Source organism: Pagrus pagrus, assembly GCF_965226575.1.
Source record: "Pagrus pagrus genome assembly, chromosome: 11".
NCBI lineage: Eukaryota > Metazoa > Chordata > Actinopteri > Spariformes > Sparidae > Pagrus > Pagrus pagrus.
The window spans coordinates 3,530,831-3,552,727 of NC_140195.1; the positions used below are offsets into that span (position 1 = coordinate 3,530,831).

Consider the following 21,897-nt stretch of genomic DNA (forward strand, 5'->3'; position numbering starts at 1 on the left):
GTACGTGGTTTAAACATTTGGTTGTAATCTTTTACAATAATATAACAATAACAGTTCAAAAAGATTAACAGATTTACGTAGGCCTAACGCTAGCTGATTGTACGTTTTCTGTTTGTTTTTTTAGCTCACTCTCGTCAGGTACAATACAGACTGGTCTATACAGTAATAGGTCCAGGTCGCGAGGTCGGGACCTCGTAGCGGCCTGGCGCTTTTCCGTTGTGTGGACACTTCCGTTGTGTGGACACTTCCGTTGTGTTGACTCAATATGCCGCATTTCTCTATTGCATGTGTTTTGGGGGTTTGTGTCGTTTTGGTTTTGCATCTTTTCTGTATTTGCAGCATTTTGTTATCGCATTTGTTTTGTGTGTTTGTGTGTCTTTGGTTCTGCATCGTTTCTTTGTTTGCAGCATTTTTCCGTTGCAGCATTTTGTTGTTGCATGTGTTTTGTGTGTCTTTGGGTCTGCATCTTGTGTATTTGCAGCGTTTGGCCTTTGCTGCGCGTTTGTCCTTGTCGGCCACCGTAACAAAGGGAGAAAGCGAGTTAGTCTAGTTAAACAAAGAGAATAAAGTTTGTAACTCACAAACTAAAAGTTATAAAAATCAAGAAAAACGAAGCTGTTTGCACGTCCGAACTTCATTTTCCAACAACACAACCAAGGCTGTAAAAAATTAGATTTTTGTTTAAGTGATAATAACTAAAATTGGTTAAATTAAAGGTTCATTTTGTGTGTGTGTGTGTGTGTGTGTGTGTGTGTGTGTGTGTGTGTGTGTGTGTGTGTGTGCGTGTGTGTGTGTGTGTGTGTGTGTGTGTAATCAGTGCAGAGAGAATGGGCCTTATCAGTCTCTGGTGGAGTTTCCTCTCGGACAGGAAGTGGGCTTCCTCTGCTTCCTGTTCTCTTCTTTTGTGTTTGTGTGTGTGTGTGTGTGTGTGTGTGTGTGTGTGTGTGTGTGTGTGTGTGTGTGGCCCCCAGGAGGGTCCTCATAAGAACAATTGCTGTAGAAAGAGAAAGAACAAGAATGCAGCAGCAGAGACAGAAGCTAAAATAACTCCAACTGAAAGAGACACAGAAGGCGCGATGGAAAGAACAACTGAGAGACAGACGCAAAGACAACAAAACACAACCTGAAAGAAAAGGGGAAAAAAAGACGTTCAGGAAGAGAGTGACCGGGTCCAGGACTCAGCTGACCAAGAATCAGAGGAGGACGGAACCACGATGGACTATGAACCTAAGAAATCCAAGAAGGTACAGTAGCTTCTGTTCTGTCGTTGTTTCCATGTTTCATTGAAGGCAGTTTTTTTTTCATATCTCATCATCCAACTGGAAACTACAACCTCAGTATTATTGTGGAGCAGCAGAAGAAAACCCAGAGGAGCTTATGAGCCATAGACACCTTATTAAAAAATATAATATGTAGAAATTCTGTGTTAAAGTGTTAAAAAACGACCTTTGTTATATATCCTGTTGTATTGTTTGAATGTCCTGACATTATCCCAAATGTTTCCTAAAAATGAAAAACACACAAGTTTACTGAAGGCAAAGGTGTGTTTCATTAAGTCACCACTGCTACTTCCAGGAAGTCAGCGAACGAGATGAAACCTAACATGAATAAAACTTCAAAACTACCTTGTTGTGAGTCACTTCGGACAGATTTTCATCAGTGGTGGCTGTTAAATAGCAAGTCTGACTGCAGATTAATTTGTGTTTATTGGCCTTACTAATGCCGCGTTCATATGCCGCATACAGCCAGATTACTTTGCTACAAGGCGAGTGTGTCTGTGTTTAAATTCAAGTCAACTCTCACTAGTTGACACTCACCAGAGTCTGTGATTCATCACTCATCAGATCACTGCTGCAGTCAGGTTAATAAACAGGAGTGAAGATAAATCCACGGTATCAGCGCAGAATCTGAAGTGACTCCAGGTGTGTATTCTCCAGTGGGTCGGGCTCTAATCCAGAATCTCTAGCCGGCTCTAAGCAGCTGAGTAGCGGCTCTTGTCTCGCCTTTCCAACCAGCTCTCCAGGCACAACACCCTCTTTCTCTGTTTTGATAGAAATAGTTGTAAGTTTATCTGATCTGCTCTTTAAAACCATGTTTTCAGTAATAAGGAGCAGCGGGCGTCCTAACTTATAAAACTTGATAAGAATGGGAGGATTTGTGAAAAAGAAATCGTGTTAACTAGCTCCACAGCACTTTGGTCTGACCCGCACAGGTTGTTACATTAAGCACAATCATTACAAAATCCAATTATTTTCCTCTTTCTGGCCCCTCAAAGGAACGCAGGAACAAGAGAAAGAACAAAACTCATTATTACCACCCTGTGTCTTTGTCCTTACAATTAGATTCAGCTGACTACGGGAGATGTTCATCGGAAACCGGCCTCGTTCGGTTACGTAGAGATCCGTCCTTGTTAATATTCAGGACGAAAGACGAGACAGGTTTTCTGATTCTCAAACAAGCTAATTTTCCCTCCGTCCTTTTCGCTGTGTGTTATATCGTCTCTTTGGTTTTCACGCCTCGAGCCACAGTATATTAATGTGTGTTGGTGTGTGTGTCAGTGGGTGTCTAACAGTGTGTGCTGTGTTGTCAGTAAGTCTCAGCAGGGAGCTGTCAGAGATCACTGCTCACCTGTCAATCACTGTGGGAACAGCCGACGGGATGCTGCATTAACAAGCGCACACACACACACACATAGAGGCATGTATGTCCACACAAAAAAAACGTCTACTATGAAATTCTGGTTCCAATTCGAGCCCAAAACATTGTGTAACGAACCTACTGATGATTTAGCCGTTCATACAGACTTGTGGTTGGTAACCTGAAGTACCGGATGGTTTGTTGCACAGAACCATGTGGGACCTCGCCTTTAGAAACTATTTGGAAAAAGGGAAGGAACCTAAAAAATACTTGGTAATTGGTCAGATTGAGGCAGCATTATGTAGTCATCGGTATTTTGTGCGATCCTTCCAATGTTTCTGAGTGCAACACAGCTGTCTGTAATCCAAATCCCAGGTTGTGTAACAATGTGTAAAGTCATTAGTCTTCATCTCCTCTCGACCGTGAACGTACAGAAAACTCTGGAGGCAAAAATGACACAAAATGATCTGCATCTGCAAATCAAACGTTTGGACTAGCAGAGTTCTTCTCTTCTCTTCCTCCTCAGGCTTTTGTTTCTCCTATTAAGCGGCTCGTCTGGTCAAAATCTGCTCGCAGGCCGGTGGATCGAGGCAGCGTTTACCGCCGCCCACTGCACACCGTCCCTCTCTACCCCCCAGACTACCTCATCCACCCCGAGAGGCTCATCTTCGACTACGTAGAGAAGGAGGTCAAGGTACAAACCTAAAATACAAAATGATACACCAAACTAAAGTTAACTCACCATTGATCACCTGACCATGTGTCAAGCTGCCTCACCTTTCTCCTCTCATCTAAGTTCCTTGGTCACCTGACCTGGGTGTCAGTTTCGCTGAATCCTTCCAGCCGAGACGAGCTGCTACAACTACTGGACACAGCCAGGGTCAGAAACCGATATGTTATTTATAACTTAGCACTAACAATCCATAACCAATAATGTAGGTCCTATTTAAAGGTACAATATGTAAGAATTTTTGTTTCATACGTGAACAGAAGGTGAAAAAAAACTGTTTTGACATCTTTGTATTGTGTTGAAGAGATATCTATCGAAGTTAGCATGCTAAGCAGCTAACCCCTAGCTAGTAACTGCTAGCTCAATGGTTAAGTTAGCCATTACTCTGTTGATATTCTGCCCCCTGTGTGAATCAGACAAATGGCCAATCTTACATATTGCACCTTTTAGGCGATCAGACGATGTCAATGCTCACAGTCTTTCATCTGTCTGTAATTCAACAGTGTCTGACTCGTTAATCAATAATCTATAATTGGTCAGTAGCAGTTGAAGGTGCTGCCGTTGAAGACCAGCGTGGATCAGGACTGTATCCTCAGTCTGTCTGCTCGCTGTCTGCTGCTGACGTGGAGAGACAACGAGAAGCTGCTGATGAGGATTCCCACACACGAGATCGCCGCCGCCTCCTACCTGAGAGACGACGCACTGCACCTGCTGGTCCTCAAGACAGGTGAGGACACACCTGAGGACCAGACACCGTCAGATACCTCCAAATTCTTAAGATACATGTGCCATAACAGTTGTTAAGCTATGACTGGACAATTGGTGTTTCGGGGATGGTTTAGCTAACGGTTGATGAGTGGCTACCAGTTTTTTTTGGTGTTGGTTTTGTGGGAGAAAAATTAGGGAGGACGAACCGTCTCATTGTCTCAAACCCTCCTCCCACAGGTCTGAACGTGGATACAGTGGTAGCCGGGGACGACAGCCTGGACAGGAAAAAGCCGACGGGCATTGATGGCCGACGTCAAACTATGAGCTGCAATGCCGACCCTCGACCTGCAGGAGGTACAATGGAGCGACGACACACCATCTGTGGAGTCGACTGGAGGCCGTCACTGTCCAGGAGTAACCACGACAAAAACCAGAACGTGGAAAGAGGTGGAGGTGGAGGTGGAGGAGGAGAAAGAGGAGGAGAAAGAGGAGGAGGAGGGAGCTTGGAGAGGAAGAGAGTGGGAGGGAGCTGGGAGAAGAGGCAGCAAACACGAAAAACAGGAGGGAGCTGGGAGAACCGCAGAGCGAGGCCCATGAGTGGGAGCTGGGGGGTGGGAGTAGGAGTAGGAGGAGGCGGTGGAGGGAGCTGGGAGAGGAGGCATGGAGGAGGAGGTAGTGGCGGAGGTGGGAGCTGGGAGAGAAGGGGAGGAGGTGGGGGAGGAGGAGGTGGCGGCGGGGGCAGCTGGGAGCGGCGGCAGGCCTGCACGGGGAGCTGGGAACGTGGGAAGAGCTACGGCAGCTGGGAGAGGAGGAACCACAACCCACTGGAGCCGACACCCTGTCCTGACGCCTACTGCAACCTGGTGATCCTGGCTGTGGAGAACAGGGTGGGTCAGCTTTATAAACTAACTCCATACCTGACTTCATCACTTCAATTCAGGTTTTTGGAAACTTTTTTAGTCCATGACCTCTGAAAAATAAGATTCAATAGTTTGGGATAGCTTGGATAGCTTAGCATAAAGCTTGGATGCATTGAGTCTGACTTTGTCAACCATTGTGGGGGCCATCAGTAAGTGTGTGTGGTCCTGGTTTTTGCGGCATGTCCCACACCAATGAACTAGTCGACCCTTGACGATGGCTTTTTGGCTGCTAGGCATGCTGAATCACTGACAGAACCTGCTGCCCTGCTTGCAACCCGGACTCACCTGCTGTTATCTTGCCTCTTTTTATTGATACTGTGGAGACAGTTATACATGCACAGCGTTTGAGTTCTTGACAAATATCCCCACAGGGACATAAAGTATATTGTATCGTATCGTATCGTATCGTATCGTTATCACATCGTATGGAAACGGAAAAATAAGTTTCCCCTTCATTTCCACCTGTGCCTCTTCACTACTGCCATTTGCTACTTCATATCAGACATATTCTCCATTAGAAGTGGCTCTATTAGTGAGAGTATTAATAAAGTGATGCTTAATCACAACAACGGTTTGTATCTTTGCAGTCCTGAGTTGTACCGTTTCCCTTTTTGAATGACGAATACAGACTACCGCCACTTGTTGGTGTGGAGAGTTATTTCCTCTCATGCAGGCGCAGAACGTACGAGCTAGTTGACCATCGGCTGCGTCCTTTGCTTAATAACTGCTAACTGTAGATGCTGTTAGCTGGTTATCTAGCCCTGCAGTTAGCAGTCCAGACTGGGATCTCAAAACAGACAGGAAGTGTTGGCGTTAATTAGCACACGAGCTTTGGACCGTTATGAATGTTTTTTAACCCAAATTCTTACATATTTAACCTCTGCATAACAATCCATCCAATACTGGTTGAGATAGACTATGTTTCACAAGCAAAATAACCATGACTGTAGCTGTGCTGCTAGAGACTAACAACACACGAACGGCTGGTGTGTGTGTGTGTGTGTGTGTGTGTGTGCGTGTGCGTGTGCGTGTGCGTGCTCAGAGTTGATAACTCGTAAATATCAATGTGGACACTCGGTCCACTCAGATAATCAGACCTGAGAAAGAAAACAACAGTGACGGGAAACAAACCAATGAAAAGAGTTCTTTCATTGGGGTTCACTAATCATTTGGCTCCTGTGTTGAAACTGTTGAAAGTAGGGCAACACTGATGATGCTCATTCATCTATGCACACACACACATACACACAAACAAACACTCATACTGAGACTCTGCATTGTTGCATAACCTAAAGCATTACATCACATTTACAGCAGAGTAGCTTTGTCATTTTATGTGTGTGTGTGTGTGTGTGTGTGTGTGTGTGTGTGTGTGTGTGTGTGTGTGTGTGTGATCCTCGGCCATTGTTATTCTCGTCCTCTGAGCACTAATTTGTTTGGATTGGCAGCATTAGTGTGTCATCGTTTAACTGGCTCAGATGAAGCTCTCAGACTCCAGTTATGCTTCATCACAACAACAGACTGCTGGTTTGGCTTTAGGCAGCTACTGGTTCAAATCCTCACACTTATTACTGTGCGTGTGTGTGTGTGTGTGTGTGTCTGTGTGTGTGCTCTTGAGCAATGCACTAACCCATGCAACTGCTGCAGTGAAGCTGCTCACACAGTAGAAGCTGTTCATAACACAATCAGGGTCGGAAAGATTAAGAAACTGTAATAAAGCTCAGCTGTGACGTGAGAGGGTCACACAGATATTATTGATGTGGTAAATAACTGTGTGTGATGTTGTGTGTGTGTGTGTGTGTGTGTGTGTGTGTGTGTGTGCGTGCAGGACGCTGCAGAGGAGTACTGCTCTCTGATCTGTCAGATGTTCCAGATCATTTACGGCCATCAGACCATCGAGTGTGTTGACAGAGCCGGGTTTCACCACTCAATGCCGGACCGCTACTGGCTGCAGAGGAGTGAGTGACACCTCGGGCACATCTGTCAAAAGTAGAACGAAGAAAAGAAAAGATCTGTAGGGACGATTACATTAAAGATATAAACGTTTTCATGTGCTAGTTATTTTTCCAGACAATCTGATGAAACTTCATCAGGTTTTCTACATTTTAAGTTGCTTTTAGTTCTGCTACACCAGCAGAAATTCAAAACTAATCACATATGAACAACTGTGATGGAAAAAAAGCAAATTTGATATGATTTCATGTGCCGTGTTTTGTTTCCACATGTGGAAATCTTAATATACATGACAGAAGACAATGACATATGAAAACGTTAACTTCAATTTCAATTTTCAGTCAGATTTGGAAAGATATCCAATGTGAGAATATCCAGTCTTGTGTCAAAGTTCAATTCACATGTGATTTTCACATGTGAAAAGGCAAATTTCATACGTGACATTACCGTGAGGGCTCATTTAAAGAGCGTGATGTCTGTTAACAGCAGCACGTACTGCTAACGTAAGCATAAACCCTTCAGATGAGCTTTCTTCTAACACCACTCTTGGGAAAAAGATTTATTTTTGGCTTCACTACTGGAAAGACTCTCAGATACAGTAAACCGGTATCTTGTTTGTTCCATCCAACACTTAATGATCCTGCAGCCTCCTTGGGGATATACCAACCTGTGGGTCTCATACTTTACACATTTTTAATATAGTCTGACCAGTAAACTCTACATTTAATACTCTGTTGCTCTGTGTGTGTCTGCCTGTAGGTGACAGCTGTCTGACAGACATGTCCTACAGTTATGATCCAGACTTTAGCTGCTGCAGCTCGTAGTGAGTAACGTTCGACCCTGTAACACATTTATTCAAACACATCTATCCATCTGTGTGAGTTGATAGTGATATCCTCTCTCTCTCTCAGTGACGGCTCCCAGGATGCCTTTGAGCTCTACTACAGCGAGACGTACAGTGAGAGTTCGTCTCTGTCCCTGCAGGACTCCCGTCGCAGCCTGGCTTCAGTCAGCGACGGAGGAGACAGTAACCCCGCCCTGCTGCTGATGCAGGAGTACATGATCACTGTGAGTGAGTGACAGTGTACACCGCTTCAGTGGCCGAAGGTCCTCATTATAATTCATAAAAAAATGAAACACACCTTATAAAGCAGAATTGATTTTTGCTCGCAATATTCTGCAGAATGAAAAGGGTTGACACACTGTATGTGGTCCATATTTGACACTTTACAAACATTACAACGCTACAGATACAGACGCATCCACTGTGGTGCCACCAGACTACTGAGCGGCTGCGTGTCCCAGGCTGAAACTCCTCAACTCATTAACAACATGTTCAAAAAGAGATGTAACTCAAACATAGTTTTGTTTTTCTAAACTCAAAAAATGACAATAAATTAAGGGTGGGTGAGAAGAAGAAAGGAAAAAGCAACATAGTCTCTATGTTTTATGCCACCACATGTTCTGGATGTTAATGTAGCTTCTGTAGCATCAGCAACAACTTGCAGTGTGTATGCAGCCTATAATCGTGACTATTACTCTCACACCTGGCATAAAATTATTTTTAATTATGTTTATTAATTGTATGCAGAGTGAATTCCCACAGAAGAAGCAGTTTTGAGTCATAATCCACATGGTTTGTAAGCTAGTGAGTAAGTCAATGTTAGCTACCAAGCAAACAACAAACTAATCGCATAATAATACAATTTAATAGTAAATCTTAGCTCAAATGCTAACAAATGCTACCTATAGCAAAAGAGGGTCTAGGTAGCAGCCTTACAGGTGTTGTTGATAACATTCAGACATTAAATGCACCCAGACAGACAGTCAGACAGTACAGTACAGTACAGCAACATTTTGTCGATTGTCTACTTAAAAACAAATGAAGAAGAAATTTTGTCTATGTTTGTATGCTCTTCTGAGGGTGTGTGTGTGTGTGTGTGTGTGTGTGTGTGTGTGCGTCTGTGTGTGCGCGCTCACAGCTGCGTAACAAGCTGAGTCCGGTGGAGTTGCAGCACTTTGCAGTGTTGCTGAGAGAATACAGACTGGGATCGAACATCGACCACTTCTGCTCCGAGCTGCTGCAACTGTACGGAGACAACCGCAAGTTCCTGCTGCTGGGTGAGAGACACAGAGACAGACAGAGAGAGAGGGTGACACATATACACACACATGCACAAATACACATGCACAAACACACAGAGCTCGTTAACTGAATGAAACTCTGCGGCAAACCACAACCTACTAGTCGCACTGCTTTTGTGGTGGTATCGCAGAGGAAGGAGGCCGAGTGTGAGTGTTTGGCGGTATATATGTGTGTCTGTGTGTGTGTGTGTGTGTGTGTGTGTGTTAACTGTGAGTGTCCTTGGTATGTGTGTGTGTTTACCACAACAAATTCAGCTCTGACCCACTTCCACTGAGGAAACCACAACTTCCTGTTAGTGAGTGAGTGTGAGACAGGAGGGGGAGGGGGGTGTTGATGTTCGATGCTGTTCACCACACACCCTGTTAACGCTCAGTTTGCTGGTGTATAATCATTATTATGACGGGTTTAGAAGGAAAGAAACCGGACAAACAGCGAACTCAGAGATGTTTTGAAGCACACAGACTCAGTTTTTGTGAGGATATACCCCCTGCACCGAGCCTCTCCCTGTAATGCTCTGCACACACGATGATCACACGATGAGAGTCTTATAGTTGATGCAGGTACCTGAAGGCAGCACTGTGCTAAATTTTCTTTACCTAAACTTGAACTGTAAATATTGACTCACATCTCTCACTTAAGGAAAAGTAGACAAAATGTTACTTATATAAATGCACACAAGCATTAGCATAAAAAAATTAAGGTGCTCATTATGCAGAAAGGCCTGTTTAAGTGTTTGTTACATTACTCTTATTACTTATTACTGTTTTGTTATTTTACTAATTATAAATCTTAACTTATAACAATATGTATCCATCATTTGTTTGTTTGATGATTATGTTTTTTTGTTATTATTATTAAGCTGAATCTGCAGATTAACTTGTAACTACAGTTGCTGAATAAATGTGAGAGAAAAAGTACAATATTTTTTTAATTCTACCTCGTGAAGGAGCAGAATAAAGAAATACTCCATTAAAGATCATCACAGAAGTTTAAATGTACAGTAAGTTCACTACGAGCATACAATGCCAAAGGAAAAGACTTCTGAACAATTACTGACATATATAGCCTGTAATCTGGCCACTTGCTAATTGTAACAAATAGTAGTTTAGGTAAATATATGTGCCAATAATAGAAATCTCATCATTTGTCTATGACCCATGTTTGTGCTTTCATGTACAGCAGTGATGAAGTGGGAACACAGAAACAGAAACACAATGCTGAACTACAAATGTGTTCTCTAACAATCATAAGAAAACCTGACTCTCTTTATATCCCAGGCATGCGTCCGTTCATCCCAGACAAGGACGTCGGGGTGTTTGAGAGTTTCCTGGAGAGCATCGGGATCCGGGAGGGAGGGATTTTAACCGACAGCTTTGGACGCATCAAACGCAGCATGAGCAACACGTCGGCTACGGCCATGAGAGGGTACGTAGGGTAGGTCAGGACGGGTCGGAGTTGGTTTGAAACTCAGGTGTTACTGTCGTCTGAAGTGAGGTTGTTTCTGCTTGACACACTGACGTCTCACATTCTGTCAGATCTCAATGATTATGGTGCATTTAGTTGATTTTAAATAAAACCTGTGGTTGGAGGGTATCACACTGCACTCTTATTTTAAAAAGCAATAAAACTGTGTGACATCTTGCAGAAGTCCAACATGCGTAACTTTTATTTATGAATGATTTGAATCAACAACAGCAAGTTTATAAGTTACAAGAAAATATGATATCATGTCATGTACAGCATTAGTATGCAATCATGGTGGATAACTTTTGTGTGTCGTCTTCTCTCCATTAACAGTTTTAATACAGAAAGATATTATAGTCACCGTTGAATCAGATTAATTCTCACCTGCACATTAAGAAGAAGCAGGATGTCAGAGAGCGTGAGGCAGCATTTAGATAATCTGTCGCTCTCCCCTGCAGGTACGACAACTCCTCCCTGGCGTCAGGATCTCAGGAATTCAACCGACGCATTACTGACCTCACCCACGACATCCAGGCGCTCGGCTTCCAGGACACACACGGAGACATCGAGGAGGAAGACTACTACCTGTGAAACACAGAGAGACAGCGTTTGAACAACTTTGAATCTGCCCACGTACACCTGAGCGAGAGCAGCAGGTCACTAACGCTCCTTTTCCTGACAAATAGACTGTAAATATAAATAGTCTGACAGAGGCGGCCTTTTTAATGTGGATGTTTTAAAAGCAAGTTTTCCCCCACATGAAGGAAAACCAGCTGATAACACACAGAACACTAACCCTTTTTCTTTGTGTTATGCGAAGAAACATTAAAACTAGGAGTAAACAATGCAAATGTTATTTTAATGTCCATGTTTTTGGGTTATTTCTCTTTCATAACATCTCTTCTGCAGGTCAGTGCAAAGAAAATGCCCCAAATACACATTAAGGTCATTTTAGTTCAGAGTTTTGTTCTGGAGATTTATGCAAATTAGTTTTAAATATTTAATTGGATAGCCTGGTTTATATATTCAAACATAAAAATAATGTCTTTAAAGTTCCCACGGAATCCAAATCTGTGTTTTAAGGTTTCTATTTTGCTCTAAACTGTTTATTGCCGATAACAGCAAAAAGTTGTTTTGTAGATATCCTTAATGATATTTTAGAGTTTGTGACTTCCTGAAAAAAATGTTGATGACTCATCCTGCACTAGGAGGAGTATACTTATTGTTTGTCCAATAAACCCTTTCTTCATTTTTATGATGCTGTCATGAATGTATAAAAAGAAGGACGCCACCAGAGCAGCGTGCTCTTTGGGGACCGGGCTTCACAGATTATTGTGTCAAAATCTCAAATTTGTGTTAAAAAAAAAAAACAACTTTATAAATTGTCTTTCACTGAATCGGGACGAACTGGATCATATCTAATGGAGAAAGTATTTTCTGATGTCATCCAGCTGCTCTGACTCAACTCTGGACAGATAGACTAACTTGATGCTAAAGTATCTGCTAGCTGCTGCTAACCAGTGAACACCTCTGGACTGGACCGTAAGTGATCAACTGGAGACAGTTCATAATAATATCTATTCACCTATAGTGTCTCCCATTAACACAGAAATCCTAACTGAAAACAAAGTGGTGGTACAGTTTTGTCCTGCAGGCTTCGCATTCATATAAGTACATTTACTCAACTTAATACAATTTTAGGTACTTGTACTACTGCTACTTGGGCTTCCACTCCATTACATTTTGTAGGCAAATAATCTACTTTTTGCTCCACTAGGCCTACATTTTTTTGATAACTTTAGTTACTTTGCTGCATCAGAGCCAAAGATAATCATCAGATTTACTATCAACCAGGTGGATTATTGGTCGACTCCTTGATTGATACTTATGTACATTTATTGCCAGAAAATAACTTGTGATTCTTAAGTAAATTTCAGATACTTTAAGACTTTGTATGTGGGACTTTCACTTAACACTTTTACTCAAGTATGACTATGTGATTGACTTAATGCATTTCATTTTTTCTCTTTACTAAATCGGGGTCTTGTTTGTAGCTGAAGAAAAAAAAATGCAATCTATTATTGAATCCATTTTGACTTGAATCATAATTTAATGCATATTTGCATAAAACGATGGCATCTAAATAATTTACAAAGCTGCAATCTGATGATATTTTCCTCAGGAGTTGTAATACCTCACACTCACCACATGGAGGCGTTAGAGGAGAAAAAAGATTTTTATCCCTGCGACTGAGCCAAAAGCTTCATTATTTGGCATGGATGGATGGATGGATGGATGGATGGATGGATGGATGGATGGATGGATGGATGGATAGATAGATAGATAGATAGATAGATAGATAGATAGATAGATAGATAGATAGATAGATTAAATGTCTCTCTTAACTCTTCTTCTCTCTCTGTGTGTCTCCCTCTCTCTCTCCCCCAATGCTGCATTGACCCGTTATCCTGACGGCAGCTTCATGACCTTCCCATGGTGCACTGCTCCTCTGCCCTGCGGTCCTCTCCTCTGCCAGCCTCACTGAACATCAGAGAGAGTCAGTACAGCCGTGAGCTTCACCCGAGTCATGCTCATGTCCTCCCTCTTGTTTATGTAACACACTAACGCTGTGCATTTTATTTTACCATGCACCGTACTCTTATTTTCAATAGCAGCGATGCACGTTGTTGTACCAGAGGTAACCACAAGGCTGGCTCTTCACCTCTTGACCTGGATACAAGGAACTCAGGCGCTGCAAGCAAATTACATAATAAAGATAAAAACGTGATGTCAGGCCTAAATATGTTTTGACAAAGCTTTTCCAGGTCCCATGACCCTGGAAAAATAACAAAAAGCTCTCTTTGCTGTTGGAGGAAGATGCCATGTTTGGCCTCGTTTTGGGTAAAAAGCCATATTGTGGCTTCTTCTTGTATGACTTCTAAAGGTCAGAGGTCATGATGAGAGTTCATATCAGTCAAAATGATACCAGGGAATGTTACAGGATAGCGTCCAGCTCTGCTATCAGGATAGGAGATAAACTCTGAGGTCATGTTTATCCGTTTAACTGTAGTTTTAGGGTAGTGTGTGTGTGTGTGTGTGTGTGTGTGTGTGTGTGTGTGTGTGTGTGTGTGTGTGTGTGTGTGTGGAGGAGCAGACACATTGTGTAAACTTGATCCTCATCATCAGATTACAGCTGTAGCCTCCGCAATCATTCATGTGGCCGCATTATGGCCTACTACCATATCATTATTATCAGTGTACTGACGAGCACACACACACACACACACACACACACACACACACCCTTCCTCTGTTGATAGGTGGCCTTGCATCAATGATTTTTTACATTTGCTGCACACATATTTCTCATGCTGTTGTTTAAAAATAGCATTTATAAAGTAATAACATTGGAAATTAAAGTGTTATTATGCTGCTAACTAGTGGTGTTTCAGTGTCAGCTCGTCCTCACACCTAGACGACTCAGTACAAAAGAAAAAATTGAAAAATTAAGACTAATACGTAGAAGATAGTGCAATTGCAAGGAGTGCAGAATCTCTTGGATGAAAGTCCTGTGTTTTTTTATCCCAACATCCAGCCCGACTTCCCCACTATGTGGACATGTTCACTCTTTATTCTGCCTCACCTGACTTCCTCCTTCGCAGCAGTAATAATCACTCCAGCCACTAGAGGTCGCCACCTAACAACAAACGTCAATAAGGGTTGTGATAAGCTGCTTTCACAGACGACCTGTATGGCTGCTCAGTGCTTCTTCCACACTGTGCAGTACAGCACTTATTCTAGTATAGTGCAATATTACACCACAGCTAACCACACCTAAGAGCAGTGTTATATACCTGTTGTATGTATAATGTTGTACACCTTCCAAAACATCGAGGTCACTGCAGCAGTGATTTACTTTCTTACAAGCTCTATTGTGCAGCTTTTTGTAACAACGCTGCTCCTGGCAGTACCCAGGTCCAGACTCTCCACTCGTGGAGACAGAGCCTTCTCGGTCGCGGCTCCTAAGCTGTGGAACAGCCTACCTCTCCATGTTAGAGCTGCACAGTCCGTTGAACATTTTAAAACACTCCTAAAAACATATCTTTTTTCCTTGGCGTTCACTCCCAGCTAAGCAAACAATCTTGGCTCTCTCTTTTTCTTTTCCCTCTCTCTCTCTTTTTACTCTCTTTTTATTCTCTCTTTTTAATCAAAATTTGTTTTAAATTGACTACTATCCCTTGTGTTGTTTTTAATTGTTTATTGTATTATTGTTGTTTATTGTTTTTGTGATTAACTTTGTTGTGCGTTTGCAATTGTACAGCACTTTGGTCAACTGAGGTTGTTTTAAATGTGCTTTATAAATAAATTGTGGCTTGACTTGACTTAACTTAAGTATGAGGATATCGTTTCTGTCCCTTTTTTGTTCAGCTCCTAGTTGAGCCTCCAGCCAGCTCCTTAAACAAAAAAACACGTATTATAATCTATAATGAGACATGACATCATGCAAATGAAAAATGGATTTACACAGAGATCAAACAGAATTAAGTGATGTCATTTTATTGGATTTCCATCCTGCTGTTTTCTAGCTAAGCTGGAAGGTCAGTTGTGGTTCATTTGTTGCTCTGCCGATATAAGGGATCAGGGGGTGAGTGCACGATAACAAACTCCCAGGCTGCGGGGATTACAGTGTGGTGTGTCCTACAGGTTATATTTAGCAGGCTAACAGTCATACTACACAGCATGGTCGTTCTGCTGAGCCGACCAGGTGCCACTCAGCCAAGTGTTGGTGTCACTGCAGGGATCACTGCAGAGAAAATCCTCTGAGGTTTCATAACAAAGAACCATCAGCCAATCAAAGCCGCTGTCAGGTAGAGCTGCAGTGACAGCTCAGTTAATGCCCCAGCAGCCCTGATACTCCAGAGATGTACTGAGGAATTATACAGACACTGCAGAAAAATGCTAATGTAAAAGGAATACTGCTTATAATGAAATAAAAAAAAAACATTGACATTAAAATATATCATTCAGCTTGGATGCATATGATCCTTTTGTTGCATGGCAAGAATATTTATTTATCTATTTATTTAACACAATACAGTCTTCTCTTTTTAAAACAGATATGATTAAAAGCTGATTTTTATTTTATTTTGACACCGTCAATGACATCCAGGTTCACAATGTTAAAGTTTTAACAGTAATAAAGACAAAACAAAACCATAATTAGATACAGACATTTCATCAGAAATATTTCTATAGTTGTCTGTAGGATGCCTGTCTTTTATCCTTCCTGATTATAAAGGTTTTAGGTACATGATCAGTGTCTGATTTTAAGTGGTAAAAATGTTCACATCCTGCCTTTAGTGGTGAAGAAGGTGTTTATATTATTGTGAAAAGTTTAGGACAGTGCTAGTTTTAAAAAATCTTTTTTTTTAAAAATATATATTTTATTGTTTTAGGAAGACAAAGAGCACAAAGAGGAAAATGAAAATGATTTTTAGAGACTAAATAAATTAACACTCCTCATTTTCATGACTAAATACACAAACTGACCTTAAAGGACAACACAATTTCATACTGTTTTTTCGTTACTGTTTATATGTGGCGGACCCTGCCACCTTTCTAGCTTCAAACAGTGTTCTTGGGACCCTATTTTCCTCTGAGAACTGCTTGTTTATTCACTGATGGAAAATATAAATATTTCTGAGTTTGTATTATTACCTCATTCATATTGTAAGTATAAAAATTCTGAGTTAAAAAAAATACTGTTTAAAAACTTCCATTATATGTGATTGTATGTGACACTCTACCTTTTCTGGTCAGCGGGCTTTATTTACATTTTTGCAGCAGTATGTAGTTTACAGCGTGGCCAAACCCCCGAAAGGCTCTGACGACATACGTCATTACGCATTTCCCGTCTGAGCCAATGGGGAGCTGCGGAGGGCGTAAAGCGGTCTCGCGCCGGGTAAAAGGGATTTGACAGTTGCAGGTCTCGAGCTGATCCTCCAGTTGACTTCCTCAGTGGGACAGAGACCATGGCGGCGGCTGCTGCCTGCGGCCAGCACAGCGCTGCGATCACGGCCGCAGTTAGCGGCAAAAAACCGCATGCGAACAGGGACCACAGCCGGAGGAACCGGGAGAACTCTCGCCGGAGACAAGCAGCTCTTTTGTTTCTCAGCAACATCTCCCTGGACGGACGGCCAGTTCACAGCAATTCAGCCGAGAATGTAGGAAGTCGCCACCACACCGACTTGGAGGGAGTCGATTCGGGCTCTGCGGCGGCCGGCTTGTGCCCGGAGCTGGGTAACAACAGCAGGTACGGGACGTTCACCAGTTTGGCAGCGTCTCCGAGCTGCGGGAATGTCATTCCCGCACAAGCACCGAGGACAGGACTCCTCACAGTACCGCCCATCCTCGTCCTGCCGTCGGACACGGGCTTCAACGATGTGGGGAGCGCGGAGGTGCTGCTGGAGTGCCGCAGAGGCTCGTTCCCCTCGCCGGGGAACAGTAACCTTCTCTCGCCGTCCCCGTCAAACAACAGCCTGCTACCTTCTCCGCTGGGACCGCGGAAGTCTTCCACGCTGCTGTCAGTTCAGAGCTGCAACTCGGTGTCCTCAGAGCCGCGACAGAGGTGAGAGACGCATGGCTGTGTTTTTGTTTTTCTGTCGGGGTGTGCATGCGTGTGTTTGTTTCAGCTAGCTGCTCTGTTAAATTAGCATGTCTGTGTTCCCCTTGAAAACATCACGGCTAGCTTGAATGGTGTCTGACGCTACCTGAAAGTTTGAGGGAGGTTGTTGTCATCTGCTCTCACTCACAACTTGTGTTAGTCCACTTTAACTTGTTCAGAGTCTTCACACAAGCTGAGGGACGGCTTGACATTTCATGGTGTAAGTCACTGGTTCCTTTTCGTGGTGGGTGATGTAGTTCCTGAGAAATTAATGGTGATTTAATTCCACAGTTATGAGGGTGTAGGAGTGTGTCACTGGTCGTGATGTAACGTTGCTGCGCATCCAGTGTTACTGTCCCCTCCCCTGCCTGGAGCTAAGATTGAACTCACACCAGTTATTGCAGGAATGGGTAAATATACTGAGTCATGTCTTGCAGCCCACACGGGCTCAGGTGAAAACTCCTCAGCACAGGATCTTACAAATTGCATGACTAATGCCACTTGACATTGGGAGTTGGTGGTGTGGATCAGGTGCGCTTATTTCTTTGTAGATAAAATAACATTAAAAAAGCTTTAGTGAACATGATATTCTTGGCTTGTACTCATTTTCCTTGCTGTTGCAAAACAGTTAAAGATTATTCATTGGGTGTAGAAAGCTGTTGACACTAGGGATGCGAATTTTAAGTAATTTCGAATCGATAATCAACTGCCTTAACAATCAATTATTATTGAATTCTCAACTGGGATTAATCAATTAATGAGGGATCATTAACATCCCTAGTTAACACTGAGAGCTTGGTCAGATTCCCTTGGTCTTGACTTATTGTGATCAGATGTTGTCTCATTTAAATCGGGATTTTGTTAATTTTCTTTATTGTGTACATAGCTTCGGCAAAGTTCAACCAACAGTTATTTTAATTTTTTGATTAATCAAGTCATTTTTCTTTTGATTAACCTGTTAGTCTTAAAAATGATAAACTCATCTCCCAAGGTGACATCATCAAAATGTTTGAGTCCAGACCCTAAAGATAAGCAATAAACTATGATACAAAGCATCCTAATATTTGAGAATCTGGAACCAGACCATGTTTAGCATTTCAGCTATGATTAAAGCTGTAGTCACATACCAGTTTATTTGAGAATTTTAGCATATATTTTTAATACTGTCTTTTGTCAGATATTGTGTTTATACTAGGGGGGTCAATCGATTTAAATATTTCATCGCAATTAATGTTAATAAAGTTTTTACTATTCTTATCAACATGGGAGTGGACAAATATGCTTGCTTTATGCAAATGTATCTTTATTGTTATTGCAGTAATCCAACACAATGACAAATACTGTCCAGAATATTCTCCAGAGTAATGTCAAAGGTACTGCATGCTCAAAAAATATGCTGAAAGCATAACCTGCAAAACCCAATTCACATCAACAGTAAATGCAAATAACTTTGTGCTTGTTGAGAGAACCATCTGGCAGGGCTTTGAAGCTTAACTTGCCATTCAAAAGACCCTTTTCTTTCTCCATTTCTGCTCAAGGAGGTTTGTTACTGCCTGCCATCCACAACGTTACTGCTGTGACTGCTACACCCCAAACTACGGGGCAGGCGCGGGTCATAACGTGCCCGCGTTATCATGCGTTACAAAAATTAACGGTGTTAAGAGGAGTTTGCGTTAACTTGTTATTATCACATTAACTTTGACAGCCCTGGTTTATACTATTCAAATACAATGTTAAATGTAAGCTAGTGGAGTAACAGTACAATATTTGTGTTGAAAATGTAGTGGAGTTAGTAAGTAGTAGAACATGGAAATATTCAAGTGAAGTACGAGTACCTCAAAATTGTACTTAAGAACAGTACTCGATAGATTGTTAGATTCCATCACTGGTCATCTTATGCTATACTCATCATTTAGATATCATCTCATTGTAATACTGATACAGATTAACTGAACAATTAATACACATATTTGATTATTCCAAGTTTTGATTTGAATTATTGTTTTCTTATAGAGCTCTAAAATAACAAGCATCTGTTTTTTTTTTTTTAAGACTTGCAGATCATCCTCTGAGAGTGTCTTGTGTAACATCTACATGCTATCTTGTATAGCATCAGTACGTAATTGGACTGAACAGAATCTGCAGGTAGAGAGTTAGAATATGACGATCCACTTCCTCTTTTAAAACACACAACCAAACATGGCTCATTGAACATGAACATTTTTGGTATTATTTATCGCATATTAAATGAGAGCCATCCCACCATGGGTTTATTCCTCAGGGTTCGTTGGCAGTCTGATAGGAAACACATTTTTAAAAGTAGTAGCTGGTGGCATTGTGGAGGGGAAGTGAACCTGGGGACGGTTAGAAACCACTAACAGGCATCACGAAGTCAAGCTGTTTCTGTGGCACAGTAACCCAGAATAACTTTTGTTTGGGTGTTCACTACTGTTTCTCAGGATTAGTTTGGATTGTCTGTGCTGAGGGAGATAAAAAACCCAGACAGAGACAGAACTGGGCTGGCTCAGAACAGAAAGACGCAGCAGAAGAAGAGTTAGAGACCTCTGAATATTAACTGTGTCAATGTGGTTTCAAAAGGAAGTGAGAGACAGAGTGTACGTATATGAAGCTTGCTCATCTGGCAGTGGTTTACACATGCCGTGCTTGTGTGAGCACTGATGGATGGATCAGCTTCGTCACCATGTTGGCAGCGTATCAAACTCTGAGAATGTCAGCCCCGCAGCGATAAACACTGCTTAACCTATTTACACCTAACAACAGGCCGGGAAATTACCAGCGATAACAGCTCATCAGTCAGACTGCCATGCCAGCCACCAACCGTCATCTACAGCCCCTGCGGTATTAGTGTGAAGCTGCACATACAGCATTACAGTGTGTTTCATGCCAACACGGTTGTTGTCAGTATCAGCAATAAAAGAGTGTCATTAAAACATCAAGTATTGGTTCAAGACAGTATTTAATTTTTTCTATTATCGATTGATCTTGCAGTTTTTACTATGAATTTATTGTTTGCTCATTACAATTTCCAAGCGCACAAGTTCAAAATGCTTGTTTCATCTATCCAACAGTCCATAACCCAAAGATATCGAAGGTATTCAATTTACAGTAATGCAAAAGATAAAAAAGCAGCACATCCTTAGATTTGAGAAGCTGGAACCAGAGAATGTTCAACATTTTAGCTCAAATTGGCTTCATTTTTTATTAATCTGACAATGATTGTTTGATTTTGTTCCTTAATTCATGCAAACATTCTCTGAACTGCTATTTCTTGTCTCTTATTGGCAGACGTATACACATACACATACCAATATAAGTATTGGCTTGCAGATCTGTTGGTTGGTCTTTACATGTTGCTACATCCTGGATGTAAATTGTGGTTTGCAGATAAGAAACTAGTCATTATGTTAACTTCCTTATTCCATGAATATGGATGTCAACAGTTAACAGTTAAGCTTAAATTTGCATACAGGCACACTATCAGCATTCCAAGGTAAAAAATGAAGCACGCTAAAAGACGCTCAGCGTGGGACATTTCCTCCTGAAAGGCAACAACGTGAAATGTCAGTTAAAATATGTGACGCTACTCTTCAGCTTACTAGTAGCACGAGCACTTTACTGTGGGGGGAGAAAGCATTAGGAGATTTGCAGCCGAAAATCATTTTTAAGAGAAGGATGAGCTAAATATTCAGCTATAGCCAGACAAGCTAAAATTAGCTCTGACAAGCAACTGCTGGACAGCTCTCACAAACGAAAGCTAACTTCAGCAACCTGTAACTTCATCAGTGCTGACTTGGAGGTGCGGTCCAGTGTGCTCCTCAACAAAATGAAGTGTGGAAGCCAGACTGTGTTCCTCACTCAGAGCCTCTCCGTGGAGTGGACTAAAAAGAAAGTGCCTCTTGTATATCATGTGAGTCATTTTCATAAAGGATAAGTTCACACAAAAAGTGAATATTCAGTCATCACCTACTCTCTCTGATTCCGATTAAAAGACGTCCACAAAACATTTCTGGAGCTTCACAGCAAAACAGTGTTGAAGCATTCTCAGTTTAGGTAGATGGGCGAAAGAAAACAACTGAAAATGACCATAAAATGGCTCCATACAGCTGATCCGGCATGATCCAAGTCTCTGGAAGCTCAGATTTGATTTGAAAATATGTTATATACAACCTTTTTAAAGCCAACATCTCCACTGTAGTCCCTACGCTAAAAGTGCTAGAATGCAACCTGTCTGAAGGGGGTGCACAAGCTCGACCGCGCATCTAGTGTTCAAATAACGTCATTTCAGATCAATTTTAAGAGCCATTTTCTGTTTTTTTCTGTTGTTTTTTACATTTTAAAACAAGTCTACTTTAGCTGTTAAGAGGAATGCTACAAAGCTGTTTTGCTGTGACGCTCCAGAAATGTTTTGTGGACTACAAAACTTCACCTGATGTTCCCTCAGCATTTGGGGGAGTAGATAGTCTAAGTAGATATCTTTCAATAATCAACCAGTTAGTTACAGGTTAATAGATGTTGGGGTATCGAAAGCAAAATGAACTGAAACTGACATCCATAGTCATGAGCACTATTACTGTTTGCTGCTGTAGGAACCCAGTCCTCCATAGAAGTCATTCAACTTTCATCTGATCTCTGCTGAAGATCTAACCAGCAGGTC

The 21,897-nt window shown here is 41.9% G+C and overlaps 2 protein-coding genes across 2 annotated transcripts in view; both read left to right on the forward strand.

Annotated features, from left to right (window-relative positions):
• Positions 1-1,014: 1,014 nt before the first annotated feature.
• ccm2l (CCM2 like scaffold protein) lies at positions 1,015-11,813 on the forward strand. Its single transcript, XM_084366435.1, has 11 exons — positions 1,015-1,244; positions 3,164-3,331; positions 3,434-3,517; positions 3,911-4,094; positions 4,313-4,962; positions 6,824-6,953; positions 7,708-7,771; positions 7,860-8,016; positions 8,931-9,069; positions 10,372-10,519; positions 11,017-11,813. The coding sequence occupies exons 1-11, from the start codon at positions 1,215-1,217 to the stop codon at positions 11,147-11,149; spliced, it is 1,887 nt and encodes a 628-aa protein (XP_084222561.1). The 5' UTR covers positions 1,015-1,214; the 3' UTR covers positions 11,150-11,813.
• A 4,554-nt stretch (positions 11,814-16,367) lies between these two features.
• The window catches only part of cables2b (Cdk5 and Abl enzyme substrate 2b), a 46,616-nt gene continuing 41,086 nt past the window's right edge, over positions 16,368-21,897 (forward strand). Inside the window, exon 1 of the mRNA XM_084366573.1 lies at positions 16,368-17,186. Coding sequence (XP_084222699.1) covers positions 16,591-17,186 — 596 coding nt within the window. The 5' untranslated portion in view covers positions 16,368-16,590. The remainder of the gene's footprint in view (positions 17,187-21,897) is intronic.

Excerpts from the sequence above, each read along its gene's own strand:
- ccm2l (XM_084366435.1), top strand. The coding sequence starts at position 1,215 with ATGGACTATGAACCTAAGAAATCCAAGAAG. Across the intron at positions 7,772-7,859 it reads TTTAGCTGCTGCAGCTCGTA|TGACGGCTCCCAGGATGCCT; the intron begins GTGAGTAACGTT and ends TCTCTCTCTCAG. Across the intron at positions 10,520-11,016 it reads TCGGCTACGGCCATGAGAGG|GTACGACAACTCCTCCCTGG; the intron begins GTACGTAGGGTA and ends TCTCCCCTGCAG.